Source organism: Lissotriton vulgaris, chromosome 3_1 (genome assembly GCF_964263255.1).
Source record: "Lissotriton vulgaris chromosome 3_1, aLisVul1.2, whole genome shotgun sequence".
Taxonomy (NCBI): Eukaryota; Metazoa; Chordata; class Amphibia; order Caudata; family Salamandridae; genus Lissotriton; species Lissotriton vulgaris.
The window spans coordinates 721,115,538-721,132,368 of record NC_141689.1 but is presented as its reverse complement, the minus strand read 5'-3'; the positions used below and the strand labels follow the sequence as shown (position 1 = coordinate 721,132,368).

Below are 16,831 nucleotides of genomic sequence, written 5' to 3'. Positions count from 1 at the left end.
TTCACAAGAGATCCATGTACTATCTCATGGATATTTTCAACGGAGCCTTGATTGCCTCCTTCTTTTAATTCAATTTCTCAACTCTAGAGCGGTGCTCCACATACCTGAGCCGCAGCCAGGTGGGGTGAAGAGCCTCAACCATCACTTATGGATGAGTGTTTCGAATGGAACTTATTTCCTAGCATGTGCGAATCTGACGCCATTAAATTAAGGTTTAACTTGATAAAGTATTCAAAAAACCGCAGGAATATGACACATTCATGTTCTTTTGTTTTGTTTCTTCTTGTTTTTCCTGTGGATCCAATGTCCTTGGTACGGTGCGATAACAGTACGTGGTTGAGCACACAACCTGGAATTTTCAGGTGATATCTTTTAATTATTTTTCACGAAAAGCAGTAGTTTTTGAAACAACAGGTCCCGAAGAATGCATGGAAACTCTTTTCTTTATATGCAGAAACATGTTGACCACTACTGAGTGCGGATATTATTTCAAACCTGCATTTGCACTTGTCTTTTAGCCTTAGGGACTGGGAGATACTAATAAACTGTTTACCTCTACCCAGTTCACCTAATTTTATAACCCCTCACCATTTCACCTCTTTCACTTCACACTGCTTTTTCCAGTCGCCACCTCAACACTTGAAAATCATGCATTACTTCCCTCTCACATTTCTTTTTCGGTCATGGTAACATCTGACCCGCCGTTTTGTTCTGTCTCCTGGGCGAGGAGAACCCAAATGATGCAAAAGAGGGCAGTACAGTGTGGCTTCTGATGGGAATTTTTTCCATACGTCCTTGAGCCCTAACTCGGCCAGCATTACATAAAAGTTTGCATGGTGTGTTCCCACGGGTGTTATCTGTATGGTATTTGTCTTGTGGTCCATGGTGAATAACTTACTCCCTTGACTCCTAGGTACAATTTGGTGTTTTGATATTTAGTTCGGGGCGTGTACCTGGTTAGTCGTTAAACTTGCCCTTAGACCCTCTTTTCAATCGTTGTTGTGTATGGGCTTCAACATGTCCCTGTGTGAATCATTTGTAAGGCTGCAATCTGGAAGTCTATCCACACTTTTGCTTCACATTACTGTCTAGACTCAGTATATAGAATGGAGACAATAGTTGGTCAAGCTGTCCTCCTAGATCTTCTTGAAAGAGTTCTTGCTTTATACCATTTGAGCCTTGAGACTGCTTTTCTTTTTGCGGTGAGCGCTGTGTGCTGGCTTATGGCCTCATTTAGAGTTTGATGGAAGTAAAAATCTGCCAACAAGCGACGGATGTCCCATTCTCCATATTTAGATTGCATAAAGGTCCTGCATACTCTCAATAGGGCAGACAGACAACCACCTCTTTTTGACAGATGTCCTGCACCCACCAAACTAATGTAGTAGTGCACAATGTATATGTGTTTGTCATGAATTCTGGAAATTGTAATACTTCTGGCTATGAACATGATGCATCAATGTATGGCCAATGCATTGCAGACTGCAGTGTGAGACAGTTTATTTGATGCTCTGAAGCAGCAGTCATGGTAAGGGTCTTTGCACCTGTTAATTACCGGGTTCGGTACACTCTACACCTGTTTTAATTGCAATCCCTTTGCAAATGTGTTTGCACAGGTATCGCAAAATAACGAGGCACTCATAATCGAGCCCTTATTGTCATGGCTTGATTAAAATATTGTTGCTTTCTTTTGTTGATGCTCGTAATTACTGGCCAAGCATGCCAGTGTGTTTCTTCTTTTTCTTATTGTGCTGTTATCTTACAGAGTGTTTACATGTTAATGTTAACTGGGATTTTTAAAGCGCATAATCACCGACCGGTTTCTTAGTGCCTTGAGAGAGTAGCTAAACCCCGCCAACGGTTGGTTGTACATACTCCAGATCCGAGCCTATGTTGAACCAAAGCCTCTGTTAATAGAAGAGTCTTGAGTCTTTTCCTGAATGGGAGAAGGGCGGATTCCTTACGTAGGCTCTCTGGTAGCTTATTCCAAAGTTGAGGGTTCAGTACAGAGAAGGCTCTGCCGCCTTTAGAAGTTGTATTGAACCACGGACAGGCCAGTAGGCCTGCCTCGGACGACCAGAGGGTACGTCCTGGCACATAGCTCCCTAGGCGCTCCTTAATGTATACTGGGGCCTGACCATGCAGGCCTTTGTGGGCGATGCTGAGGCCCTTGAACCTGGCTTGCTGTTTAATGGGGAGTCAGTGCATTGGCTGCAGTAAAGGTGTTGCATGTGCACGTCTTAAGAGCCTGAAGATCAGCCTAGATGCGTCTTTCATGGCTACTTGTAGTTTACTTAGCAGCTTCTCAGGAAGTCCAATATACAGGGCATTGGCGTAGTCCAGACGAGACACAATCATTACCGACACCACCATCTGCAGCGTGGCAAATGAGAAGAGGGGTGCCAGTTTCCGCAGTGTTCTCAGTAAGCCCACACAGGTCCCAACCACAGTGGACAATTGGTTCGACATGGTGAGCTTGGCATCTATTTTGATGCCAAGGCTCTTTACGACAGGGACTGGTGTTGGTGTGGTACCCAGCTCTTGTGGCCAAAAAAGGTCAGTCCAGGGGTTACTCCCGGTGGTAATGGCTAAGACCTCTGTTTTGTGTGGATTGACTTTAAGCGAGTTGGCTGTCATCCAGTTGACTGTATACCTAAGTATATTTTGCACGCATGCGTGGGCATTAGAGGAGTTGTCAATCTGTAGGATTAATTGTGTGTCATCTGCCTAGTTGAACACCTGGCAGTCCATACGGACCAGAGCGGACACAAGTGGCCGAAGATAGATGTAAAAGAGAAGGGGCGACAGCGCTGAACCTTTGGGAACTCCGCAGGTCAGTGCCCCGATGCTGGACACACGGTCTGATAGTTGTATCCTTTGTGTCATATCTGTCAGGAAGGAAGCAATCCATTGAAGTGCCAGCCCACAGATACCCATCTTGGAGATCCGGGACAGTAGTTTGTCATGATCGACCCTATCAAACGCCGCTGGAAGGTCTAGCAGGACTAGGGCGCACAGCTTCCCTCTGTCTGGCGTGAGCCTGAGCTCATCCAGCACCGACAGCATCACCAGCTCTCTGCTGGGGTGGACCCTAAAGCCTGTCTGCCGCAACTGGAGTAGCTGTTGTTCCTCAATGAAAAGTGATAGGGTTTTAAGGACATGCTGTTCCACTACTTTCACCAAGTAGGGAAGCTGGGATATGGGCCTATAGGTTTTAAGACTGGCTGCATCTGCCCCAGGCTTTTTCTGCAGGTGGGTGACCCTGGCCTCCTTGAAGTTAGTGGGAACCCTACCCATATCCAATGATTGATTGATCAGGTCAAGGACCTCTCTCTCCATCCCAGGAAGGACCATTCTGAACACCTTTGGTGGACAGGGGTCTGCTGGCGATTCTGACTTGATACAATTTGTCAAGTGGGACAAAGAGTCTCGGTCTAACCTCGGAAAGGTGGAGAGAGACTCGCCGTGGGCACATGGCGCTGGTTCCCCCGCCAGAGAGTTCTGGCTGGTAGTTGTGTTGCTTATGCCAGTTAAAATATCCCTGATCTTGTGTAGGAAGAAAGACTGGAACTTAGTGCAGTCTTCCAGGCTGGCAATGGATTTCTGCTCCTGTTTTTGACTAAGTTCCTTTAGTATTCTGAAGGTTTCTTTCTGCTTATTATCGGCGTCCCTAATCCTGGCCTCGTAATATTCGGCCTTCCTAGCCGTGATGGCTTTTTTGTATGTGACTAACATGGCTTTGTATTCTACAAGTGCCTCCGGGTCGTATGATTTGCGCCATTGCCTCTCGTGTTGGTGTAGGGTTTATTTCTTTCCCATCAGGTTCTGAATGAACCAGGGGGCCCCTTTGCCCTTGTTCCTAGCTCTTTCCCTCTGAGCTGGTGTAACCTTATCAACAGCCTCTCTCAGCCTGCTAGTGAGCGTCTCACTCTCCTTATCACGGTTTCCCGTCAGGTACCTCTTAGGGGGGGTTGCTGCACAGAGTATCCACTAGGCTGCCTGCCACAATTTTATTCCACCTTCGCACAACTCTCCATTCCGGGGGTGGCTGTACGGGGTGTCTGGCTAGAGGGACCAGGCACCTGATCAGATAGTGGTCCGACCAGCCGCAAGGTCTGACGTCGGTGGCTGGGTGGTCCAGATGAGATCTAGGGTGTGTCCCTTGTCGTGGGTGGGGGAGTCTACAAGCTGTTATAACCCCATTGTGGTCATAGCTTGTCGAACAGGCCGGCTTCAGAGATTCTGCCTTGGCCTGGCTGAAATCTTTCATATCTGAACGCACCCAGTCTGTTCGGCTAGGGTCTTTTACAGCTCCTAAAATCAATTCTTTTTGCAGGGTCCCTCAAGGCTCTTCCTTGTCCCCTTTACTATTTAATTTATATATGCGGCCCCTTTTGTTTTCCCTAAGAGAGCACAAAGTCACTGTATATAACTATGCAGAGGACTTGCAGTTAGTTTTTGTACTAAACTCACCTAATGCTGTAGAGAATTTTCAGGCAACTATGACCTTAATTCAGAGCTGGATGTCTTTAAATCACCTCAAATTAAACCCAGGGAAAACTGAATTGATCTTGCCCGGGAAGAGTGAGATAAGCTGGAGTCCACACTTCTGGCCTTCTGATATGGGTCTCCCCCCTAAAAAATCTCAAACAGTAAAGAGTTTGGGAGTGACCATCAGCGAGGACCTTGCCTTAAAATCCCAGATTGGAACAATAGTTTCTTCTGGATTTTTTCAATTAAGGAAAATAAAAAAAATTGCACACCTCCTTACTCACTCTGCCCTGATTCAGGTAGTCACCGCCCTAGTCCTTTCCCACATTGACTTCTCAAACAGTCTCTACCTGGGCTTACCTGTAGGTCAACTTAGAAGACTGCAATACCTGCAGAATCAAGCTGCTAGACTGATCTGTAAGGTACCTAAATGGGAATTGATTAAATTAGGGCTAGAGAATTTGCACTGGCTACCTGTGGCTCAGAGAGCCGCATTCAAAGCCGGATGCATTATTTTCAAGGCTTTGCAAGGTAAGGGCCCCCTGTACATCAGGCAATTGATAGGGAGATACACCCCCTCACGTAGTCTTAGATCAGCCCACAAAGATCTACTTGAGGTACCCCGGTTCAAGAAAAAGCGACAGGGAGGTAGCTGTTTTCACTTTCTAGCAGCTTCCTTGTGGAATTCTCTACCTTTGACTCTTAGACAGAGTAAGGACCTCCTTGCCTTTAGAAAGGCATTTAAGACCTTCCTTTTTACACAGGCCTATTTGAAATAGTGACTCTTGCTGGTATCTCTTTTGTTATGTTTTTTTTATCTCTCTTCAGCGCCAAGAAGCTCTTGGGCGTGTGTGCGCTTTACAAATTCTAAATAACATAACATAACATAGCTTCCTCTAACTGGCTGGCGTGTGACTCTTTGGGCGACTGGTCCCAGTGGTAGTTGAAGTCCAACACTAGGAGGAGTCATTGGTACTGTGAGCCTAGGTCACTGACTAATTCCGTGAGTAGCTCGTTAAACCAAGGAGTCGACCGAGGTGGGGGGAGGGGGGTGCGGTACACTGCCAGTAGCGCCATGCATAAGGAATTGGAGCTAAATTTTGCCCCTAAAATTTCCGCACCATCAAGGTTCTCTGCAACGAGCCTATCTACTGTTAACGGTTTGTTATAAAACATTGTTACATCCCTCCCCCTCTTTTCTCTTCCTGCCTGTTGTGCCATAGGACATCGTATTCCAAGGGAAGGGCTGTTACAATATGTGCAGTAAGAGTTCTTACTTTGTCAGAATTCTGCGTCTACCTATACTGTTCCATCTTTCGGATCAATTTCTCCATTGGTTAGCATTTGTGTTAACATGTTTACATCTTTTACACTGTTCCGAAGCACCGAGTGTGGAATGCTGAATTCCAAGATGTCAAGTGATGGTTTTAAAGCACGATTGAAGTAGTTTGCAGCAGTATTTGAATCTGTCTAGGTGATGGCACTGATGTGTCCTTACTGTTAGAATAGTTCACATAGTGGGAATATTTATAAGGAAACATTTTGTGTGTGGGGATCTTTGACGTTTCATCTACCTTGACTTTGTGAGAATGCTCATATGGTAGTTGTCAATTGTGTGCAACTGCCTTCAAGAACTTCTGTTTTCTAGGTTAGATGTCACTATTATGTTCAAATAATCATACCATATTTTTCTTCTCAGAATTTCCAACCTTGAAAAAGACAAAAATGGCCATCTGTACAGCAAGAAAAGTGATTTCAGGACTGAGTATAGCACACTGGAAGAGCTGGAGCATAAATTATTCAACAGCAGGAAAGCAGAAAGTATGATTTTTTTCTTTTCTCTTAATGATGCTTGCTAATCAATCCCCGTGATTATTGTTGGGGCATGTGTAACTGTTGTCATTTTCATGGGGCACACTTTGATATCAACGTATGGATGAGCTGAGTATAACTTAATGTTTAATCTGATTACAGTGTCACACAACACTTAGGTATGCGCTCTTTCTCCAGGCCTGAGAGTGGAACATTAATGGTTGATGGCTTGGTCACAGCATCTTTAAGCCACATTAATAGTGCTCCTCAGTTTCCTCCATAGGCAGCCCACTCAACTGTAAGATTCCCTTAATGACTTTATCCTGCCACACCATACTGCTCTGACACATCAGGATTCCAAACCTCTTTTTTGGTTAAGATTTACTGCACCCTGCTGTAAACCAGTGCAGTAGTACGACACCTGGAATTACCAAAACTACGAGGTGCCGTTTACCGGCTGCTATATAACTGCACCTTACTGAGTTTCATAGCTCACAATGGGGGATAACACTACAGTACCATTTGTTCCCCCATTTGGAGGTGAGAAGGATTTCTATGGTATTGTTCCCTCCCACAAATTGTTCCAGAATTCCAGTCGGGAAAAACCTTATGTGTAATAATTACGGCACTACTCAGAAACACGATTTGGGAGCAAATTCTCATTTGTGCAAGAGTAGGATCTCAACATATTCTGTAATGAAGCCTCAAAACTTGTGACTCTTAGAAAATAAAGCAACACAAAAAGATAATGGATGGATTGCTGAACATTGTAAAATATTCACCCCCAGTACAGAGATCTGAGCCTAAATCAATCATTTTTTTGCTCACCTTGCCGTTCCAGTTTGGATTCAGGCACATGCAAATCAGCCTTGGCCCTGCTCCTCCCTGGGACCAGTCCAGCCTGAACTGCCAGGCCAGGTCCTCTCTGGACCGTAAAGAAGTATCCTGGGTCTGGTTTAGGGGTATGGCCCCTCATCAGCCAGACTAGCTTGAATCCAATGGCATAGTGAGAACAAGACCAATGTCTAATCATCTTTTTGTGTTGCTTTAATATATATATATATAGTGAGCACAAGACCAATGTCTAATCAGCTTTTTGTGTTGATATATATATATATATATATATATATATATATATATATATATATATATATATATATATATATATATATATATATATATATATTAGAAAATTCCATCCATCATCTTTTTGTGTTACTTTCACCCCAAGTGAGAAGGGTATGCCCAGGCATTGGTCTTGTGCTCACTATGCCATTGGATTCAAGCTAGTCTGGCTGATGAGGGGCCATACCCCTAAGTCCCAGGAGATATATATATATATATACCATAGAAATCAATGCAATTCATGTTATCAAAGAAAAACTACCCATTGGATACCTTCCAACTTCCCTTATTTATTAGGAAAGGGAATATGAGGAATTGTTAACCAATAGGCTGCATTTAGAGTGTAACAAAAGGGGATGATGGACGGAGCGTTTGAGCAAATCAAACACTCACCCCCAGTCAACTGATCTGGGTTTAATCCATCACCATTTTTTAGCTCACTCAGCCACCCCAGTTCAGACATGGCCATATGCAAATCAGTCTGACCCTGTGCCTCATGGGAACAGTCCAGCCCGAACTGCCAAGCCATGTCTTCCCTGGAACGGAAACAAGCATCCTGGGACCGGTTTCGGATTCATAATCCTCATCAGCCAGGCTATCTTGAATCCAGTGGCCAAATGAGCAAGGGACTCACGTCTGAGCATACCCTGCCAGCTTAGGGCGAACAAAGCTAAACAAAAGGGGATGATGGACGGAGCGTTTGAGCAAATCAAACACTCACCCCCCAGCCAACTGATCTAGGTTTAATCCATCACCATTTTTTAGCTCACTCAGCCACCCCAGTTCAGACATGGCCATATGCAAATCAGTCTGACCCTGTGCCTCATGGGAACAGTCCAGCCCGAACTGCCAAACCATGTCTTCCCTGGACCGGAAACAAGCATCCTGGGACCGGTTTCGGATTCATAATCCTCATCAGCCAGGCTATCTTGAATCCAGTGGCCAAGTGAGCAAGGGACTCACGTCTGAGCATACCCTGCCAACTTAGGGCGTAAGTGTAAGCATAAAACTGGCACTGTGCCTTTAAGAACCTCACAGTACCTCCTGTTTCCCATCATACCCTACATGTGACAGTTAGTTTTTCTGGCCCCTCCAGTTAGGATCCTGGAGCACTAAGTTTTCTTTTTTGACTAACATAGACAGAAAAATCTTTTCAGAACAGTTTCTGACCATTTACACTTGATAGTTGCCAATATCTGCTATTTATACTGACTGCCTTAGTTCTGACAGAAAGCATTTTGTATTATGTCACAAATGCCTTCACTCTTCGTGAAGTGCTCTTCCTGCGGGAAGAAGACCCAGACTGACCTTCATGCAGTCTGCATTGTATGCCCACTGGAGTTCCACCATCCTGACTCCTGCCCTCACTGCCAGAAGCTATCAAGGCATACCTTGAAGGACAAAGAGAAGATAGGACTCCATGGACTCCAGGAGAGAGGATGGTCCATCAGAGGCCTTGGAGAATATCTATCTTCTTCTAAAGAGCCCTCCTCTTGTGCAAAAACAACGACAGAGAGGAAGCTCTCTAGAAAAATGACAAAAATGCTCGTCCTGGTCGAAGTTGAGATGTAGGACATTGAGAAGATTAGCTGTTTGTTCACTGTCAAGGACACCATCGAAGGTGGGGTCGGCTCATCGCTCAACGTCAGAACACAAGAAGGCTTCGCCTGCCAATGTCGAGATACTCCTCGGCTCCAAGATATCCTTCGCCGTCCAGGTCAACGTCTGCAACGAGAATCTAGCCATCGATGTCGGAAACCCATATGACATCGAGACACTATACACTGTCTAGGCAATCTGTGCCTCTCAAAAAACAGTCATCAACGTCGAAACCTCAGTCAACGTTGAGGCCTAAAGAAACACCCCAGGCGACGTTGAAAGAAAAAACGCTGTCAACGTCGACACTCAAAAATGTTGCAAAAAGGACCTAAAATAACATCTGCATAAGTCCAAATTGTTGCAGAGGACTAGGCGCTATCAAGACTTTGAACTCCTTTTAGGTGCAGATCACAGTCCATGGCTACCATCTCGCCAATGTGGCTGGAAAGCTTAAAGAAAGGACCAGTGCCTGTAAAATCTGATTCGGTTTTCACCAAGTGCTGTCTTGATTCCTCCTACGGCTACGAGTGCCACACCACCTAGGAGTTCACCACCACCACATCCAAGGTCTAGAAGTCCTGTGCTTTATTGCTCTAGATCTTGCACGGCTTCCTCCAGACTCCAACCACCATCTTGGTTTACATTTTCTAGGTTATCAGTGAGAGACTATCCTTCTACTCTCTCGGACACTCCGCCAGCATGATTATCACTGGTGGATTACCTACTGACATTCAGACTGAACTTGGACATCCCAGTGCAAACTACAACATCCTCTGTGATTTATGAAGCCCAACATCACAGGACAGCGCCAATACCGTTCTTTCCTCTTGTGCCTGGTCTTCTAGAACCAGCAATGCAGCAGCCTTGAGATCCACACTGTCGCGGATCCTGAAAAAGGATAAAGCTCTTGATCAAGACCCCCTATTTTTCAGGAATGACCCTCCTCCGGATTCGGTCATTGTGGTAGCTGCACAAAAGTCCAAATCTGCAGTATCTTCTTCATCCTCAATCCCACTGGACAAAGAAAGCAAGCCGATGAATGCACTGGGGAAGATGATGTGCGGAACATTTAAATCCTTCATGAAGGTGGCTAGTTTCTCTGCTCTACTTGAAGGAAATGATAGTTTCACTGTCAAGGTACACCAAAAAGCTGCCCAAAGATGATGGGCAGGATTTCCTGGAGGTTCTCAATGTAGGTGGCCTGGTCTCCAATCAGATCAACAGCACAGCTGTAGATGCATCAAATCTGGCAACACATGGATATCCACATGGTATATGTGCAAGAATGTCTTCCTGACTACACCTCATAGGGTTAACGCCTGTGGCTCAACTCCCCAAAATGAACCTTTCATTCTCTGCTAAGACCCTTTTCAGTTATGATGCGGGTTAAGAGATGTCCAGGAAGAAAACTGAGCTGGTCATTTAAGGATGTATGCCTTAAGAAGAAGAAAGAGTTCCGTAAGTGTTACAGGCCCTACAATAGGAGGTTCTTCCAGCAGAGGCTTCAAACCCCTCACTGGCAGTAGCATCAGCACCAAACAAGATCCGATTTCCAACCTTGTTTGCCATCTGGAGAACTAGACGCACAGCAACAACAGCAGCCTGCAGCACCAGGAAAATCTGCTGCAAAGCAATGAAATGTTACTTCTCCCATTCACTGTTCCCCGCTCTGGTGGGTGGAGGTATTGCCAATAACTGAGAAGAGTGTCAATCCATTACAAAAGACAGATGGGTCTTGTGCAGCATGGCTACTCTCTTCCCTTTAAGTTCCCTCCTCCGGTGGTCTCTCCGGCAAAAACATCCCAGTACTTGCAGTCAAAAGTCAACACCATCATGGAAAAAGAGGCAATAAAGGAGGTCCTGTGTCATCAAAAGGAATTGGGGAATCTATTACTGTTACTTTCTAGTAAAAATGAAAGGACCAAAGCAAGAGATCAGACCCAGCCTGGAACTTGGAGTACTAAACAAGTACATATGCAGAGAAAAATTCAGAATGCTGGCTCTGCACAAAATCTACCCACTGTTACAGCAAGGGGATTGGACGTGTGCAGCCCACCTTCAAGATGCTCATTTTCATATCCGGATCTCCACAAAGCATAGAAAATTATTTAGTTTCAAAGTGGGATCTCGCACTAGCAGTACAAAGTATTCCCATTCGGCCTCAAATCAGCCCTACAAACATTCTCAAAGTACATGGCCGTGGTCGCAGAACTTTTAAAGAGGCAGAAGGTCTTTGTGAATCCTTGCCTCGAGGACTGGCTGATAATACGCTCCTCCATCCTAAAGAAAGGAGCATTTTTGCATTTGTGTAGAGACTCTCACTAACCTGGGTCTTCAGATCAACTTCCAAAAATCAACAGTTGACCCAGTCCAAAAACAACAAGTCGTAGGGGCCACACTGGATACACAATCTGCAAGAGTGTATACTTCAGAGGAGAGACTAACCTCCTTAATTCTGAACAATTGCACTCTTCTGCAGTCTCATCATCCTACTGCAAGACGGATAGCGCCCCTTCTGGGGTCAATTTCTTCTTACGTCTTCATAGTACCATACACAAGGTTGCACATGAGGCTCCTATAGCAGTGTTGGGAGGATCAGAGGTACCAGCATTCCAACCACTGGGAAGACAAAGTCGCATTATCACAAGCTGCACAGCGATTTTTCCAAAGGTTGTCTTAGTGGAACAATCTCATGGTGGGTCTCAGCGGAACAACCTCATGGTGGGGGTACCATTTCACCAGGAACCACACAGTCAATCATGGATTACAGACGTCTCCTTCTAGGAATGGGGAGTTGACTTGGGTTCCCTTCATAATCAGGGTGTGTGATCAGACGGAACAAACGCATCACATCAACATGCTGTAACAGAGCGGTTCACCTGGCTCTGAAGTCTTTCATTCCAGCACTCATGACCAACTGCATCCTTGTCCAAACCGACAAAGCGACAGTTGTGCATTACCTGAACAAGCAGGGAGGAACTCATTTTCGTCCTCTCTCCCAAGAGGCCCAGATCATCCAGAAATGGCTACTAGCCAGGAATCTCACAATAACTCTACTCAAAACTGGCAGGCAGACAATCTCAGTCACAATATCCCCAAAAAAATCACGACTGAGTTCTCCCACAGGGGCGGCGTGCTTTGGCAGCTACAGCGGGGTTGGGGCACTTTATGAGCTTCTTCTGTCTGCACCTCAACAGACAAAATCTCATAATTAACATAATGGAGGAATTCAGCATCAATAGAAGAGCATGCGGGAGCAACAAAAAGCAAAAAATGGTAAATAGAAAAGGGAAAGAAGGACGGAATATTGAATAGAAGGAAGGATGAAGGGAAGACGCTAGGAATGAGTAGGCTGCTTATTGTGTGGATGAATGGATGAAATAATAAGTGAATGAATATGTGGATAGACAGGTGGCAGGATGGCCTGGTGGATGGATCAGTGAATCAATGGATAGATGGATGGACAGGTGAAAGGATGGTAGAATAAAGGGATGGATGGATGAGTGGGTGAAAGGTTGAGCAAATGAATGGCTGAGTAGAAGGATGCACTGTGGATGGATGGCAGAGTGAATGGAAGGATGATGATGGATAGCCGATGAATGGATAGATGGATGAATGGCAGAGTGGTGGATGGATGGCAGAGTAAATAGATGTCAGAGTGGATGGATCAGTCGGTAGATGGCTGAGTGGATGGATTCATGGAATATGGAAAGATTGACTGATGCATGAAAAGAATGGATGGATATAAGAATGTAAAGGTGAAATTATGGATATCAGTGGGTGGATGGAAGGGTGAAAGGATGAATGGATAGTTGTATGTTGAAGAGGCAGGGGGGCTCTTCTAGGAAGGGGTCAGCTCACATGCTTTTACTTTTTGCCACCAGAGCTTTCATTTCAAAGTGGGGGGTACATTAATCTTCTGGCTACTCCCTTGGTTCCTAACAACAACGTCTTGCAAGAAATCTTCCGGGAGTGGGGATATCCTCACATGGACTTTTTGGCAGATGTCAACAACAGAAAATGCTACAACTACCCATCCAGATACTCCCAGACAAGGACACATGGGAATTCCTTTTTGGTAAGTTAGTCAGGGATATTTCTCTATGCATTTCCACCAACTCCTCTCATTCCAACAGTGATTCTCAAGTTATACCAATCTCACACCAGGATGATACTCATAGCCCCAAGGTGACCCCGCCAGTGTTGGTTCACAGACCTTCTATATTTATCATAGAGGCCCCACAAAAGGCTTCCCTTCCAACAGAATCTCCTGTTCAATTTCAGAGGACAGATACCACATCCCAATCTCTCATCCCTGAACTTGACAGCATGGCTCCTGAATTCCTTGAATATGGACATTTATGGTTTTCCAAAGAGTGTATTGCTAGCAGACCTGAAGGACTGGGTTATTCTAAGACCCAGCGGTGCCAGGGGACAACACCTGAAACCTTCGTGGGTAACCTGTTCCGGCGTACAAATGACAGAGACACGGGACACTTCCTCCGGCGTCAAAGATTCGAGGTTTATTACTGCAGGGAACACAGAAGTCACGAGAAGTACATCAAATGTAGGTTCACGGAGCCTGATTCAAATTGCTACTGTAGGTCGCTCCTTTTATACACATTTCTCTCATAGGTTAACATGATAAACAAAGGTTTACAACTTGGTTCCCATCGTAATCACCAGAAGGGGTTGCTTTCATGTATTCAGGGCCCGAAACATAAGTACGGAAACATTTGGTGGTTCCCAACTGTAAAAACCCATCTTCCCACCATTAGTACATTCCAATCAGCAGTAAACAGATCGAAGAAGGAACAGAGACAGGTGCAGAGGAAGGCAGAAACAGTGGGGAGATCGGAAAGGGTGTAAAAGGGGTGGTATCGGGAAAAACGAGCTGCAGGCATCAAAGGGACGTGCCTAATGAGATGCACGTCTGAGACAATAGACCGGCACGGCAAGATGAGCCTCGAGCGGGGCCATTTGCCTTACAGTATCATCCCCCTCATCATAAAGACACTTTCAAAGGAAACGTGTCTTCCGCAAAAGGTCTTGGGAATCCCAGGGTCGCGAAGCGGACAGCGTCCGTTCGCTGGCTACTTGAGGGCAAGAGACAAAATGGATGCCACATCTAAGATGGAACCCGTGGGTACAGATAGAGAAACCCACGAAACAAACGAACGGTTTAGGTTAGCACAGCGAAACTGCGTACACCCACTAAACTCGTCATTTGCGGTTCATAGATACCAGACTCGACCATATTCGTACGAGTCGAAAACGCCACTTACGATCGTCACGGAACCTCAGACGCTCCTTTTGCCCTCATGTAGGCAAGCACTAGTCAGAATCATATTCGATATTCATCAAACCATCCAGATGTTGCTGCAACATAATTCTATCCATCCGAGTTCCTTTGGTAACAGGCGGCTGTCTTATACACGTCGTAGCACAGAGGCCACATAAGGCAGGACCACACTGCACACAAAGGCAACACGTGAACAGGAACGCTACAACAACTCCGATGATCATCAGAATTTTCCAACCCCAAGTCGACATTAGGCCCCAAAACCACCCAAGTAGCGTCCAATCCCCTACGTCCACGTGTATGGACTCAGAGATCTTATGCAACTTTGAGATGGCTTGATAGACAGTCGGAGCGTTATCTGGAATGAAAATACAGCAGCTCGAATGGATCACCTTACATACTCCACCTCGATCTGCTAAAACAACGTCTAAAACCATACGGTTTTGTAACGTCATGAGCCTATCCGCCTGAAGTTCTGCAGTGATATTACCAAGGGCACTGGCAGTGATATTAGCTGTCGATTCCACCACTCGAGTCAACTGTCTCAGGTTCCTACTATTGACCATAGGCCCCCAAAACGGAAAGAAACCCTTGAAAAAGTCTCCTGCCTCTTGACCGGCAGTGTCCTCTTCGCTAATCACGCCCCTCACAATTCTAGTCTTGTGGTAATCTGCATCAACGGTAAACGTCGGAGGCAACAAATTTGCAATGTAACATGTGCCCGCAAAGTCAGAGGGCAACCACGTATCTGCACGATCATGACAGACAAAGTACGTACCCTTGGCAGTCAGAAACACAGGGGACGAGAGCATCGGCAAGACATACGTCTCGGAGCAAGCACTCTCTCCAAGATGAGCTCTCGGTCTTCGGCCACGACCTTTTAGACAGAAATTACCAAGGTGGGGTACGATCCATATCGGAGACGAGCTTCTCAGCTGTCTTTCACCCACGAGCGCACTATACTCAGCCTCACTCAGATCCCTATAGGCTCGCACCTCTTCCTCTGGGATGAGCGACGGCTCGTAGATATCCCTATCTAAATCAGCGATCGCTATAGCCAAAGGATTGTGGTACGGACCAGGACCAAAGTGGGAAGGACGTGGCTCTCGATTGGGGTAGGAATCTAGTGCACTTCGAAACATTGTTTGGAATGCTCGAGCTGAACCCTGGGAACTATAAGGAAGGACCAGATATGGAATTCCCTTATCCGTGGTATGTGGCATTAACCCACACACCCAACAATTAGTAGTGTTAACCACTAACTGATGCTGATGTAGGAGCTGAATGAAGGAATTATTTCTGAATTCTGCACGTCTAGCCTGCTTGTGTTGGGGTAAGATATGGAACGAATGAGGGGACACAGTGGTGGTAAGTTTAGGTTCAGAAGTAGGAGTAGGTATGGCAGAAGGTAGGAAGTACTGTATCATATAATACACCCCACCTGCCAATAACAAGGAAACAGTTAGAAACAAAAGGAACGCCGGAAACATAAAGCATTTTGTACGAGTAATCTGTTGCAGGTTGAATCTTTGCGCCTGAGCTTTTTCCAAGTCCATCAGCTTTGAAAACGCCATCCTCTAAAACCGTCCGCAACGTTTCTTGACGCACTTCGTTCTGTGTAGCAGTAGTCAATCCCCAGGAGTTCCCAGGAACCGACGGTCTCCGACCTAGTGTCAAGACCTACTTACCAGAAGGAAGTACACGCGCGGCCCTACGGCCCACCCGGATGCAAGGTATCCTAATTCACAAATATGTACAAAGTCTCTCAGCTGTGGAAGCAAAAACACATGTAAGGAAAAAAACTCAATATTTACAAAATCACAGTTGTACGAGTGTTGAGACTGATCGTGGCAATGGGGTAACGTAGATGTCGAGGGACAAAAGCAAACTTTTTATTTGTCCTTGGTATTAGATCGCAAAAAGTATCGGCTTCTCCCAGGACGTGTCTGTTCGTCAAACAATGGATCCGATGAGGGAACAGAGTTATGTTGATCAGTCAATTGTTCAGATCTTGAATCTTGTGATGACAAATGTTCAACAATGTCGTTCTGCTGCACTGAGGATTCTCCGACAGGCTGATCGTCGCTAAAAGGTACGAAGGTCTGCAATCTTTCAGTTTCAGACGAAGCAATGCCCTTCCTCACCCACGAGTCCGCTGGTAAAGGTATAGGTACCTTTTTAGTATAGGTGGTATGCACCCAGTGCTTTCGTCCTTCCAAACGGACAGCAGTCCTCGTGGCAAGGAGGACTTGGTAGGGTCCAGTAAAGCGAGGTTCGAGATTACGTTTTCTTCCAAAATTCCTCGTCACCACCCAGTCTCCGGGCTGGAGCTGGTGGCCTGGACCCTCCATCTGCGTCGGCAGTGCTTCAAAGACCTGTTGGTGAATTAACCTCAGTTTAGCAGTCAGATCATGAAGATAATCGATCAACATTGGGTATTCAAGATCAGAAAACACACTCGGTCTAGAGACCCCCCAAACATTCGCAGGACGGCCGAACACT

The 16,831-nt window shown here is 45.7% G+C and overlaps 1 protein-coding gene across 2 annotated transcripts in view; it reads left to right on the top strand.

Moving 5' to 3' along the window:
• Positions 1–16,831, top strand: part of CCDC112 (coiled-coil domain containing 112) — a 233,707-nt gene that overhangs the window by 20,470 nt on the left and 196,406 nt on the right. For both annotated transcript variants that reach the window (XM_086961038.1, XM_086961037.1), the window contains exon 3: positions 6,191–6,312. In XM_086961038.1, the coding sequence (XP_086817164.1) occupies positions 6,191–6,312 (122 nt within the window). The remainder of the gene's footprint in view (positions 1–6,190; positions 6,313–16,831) is intronic.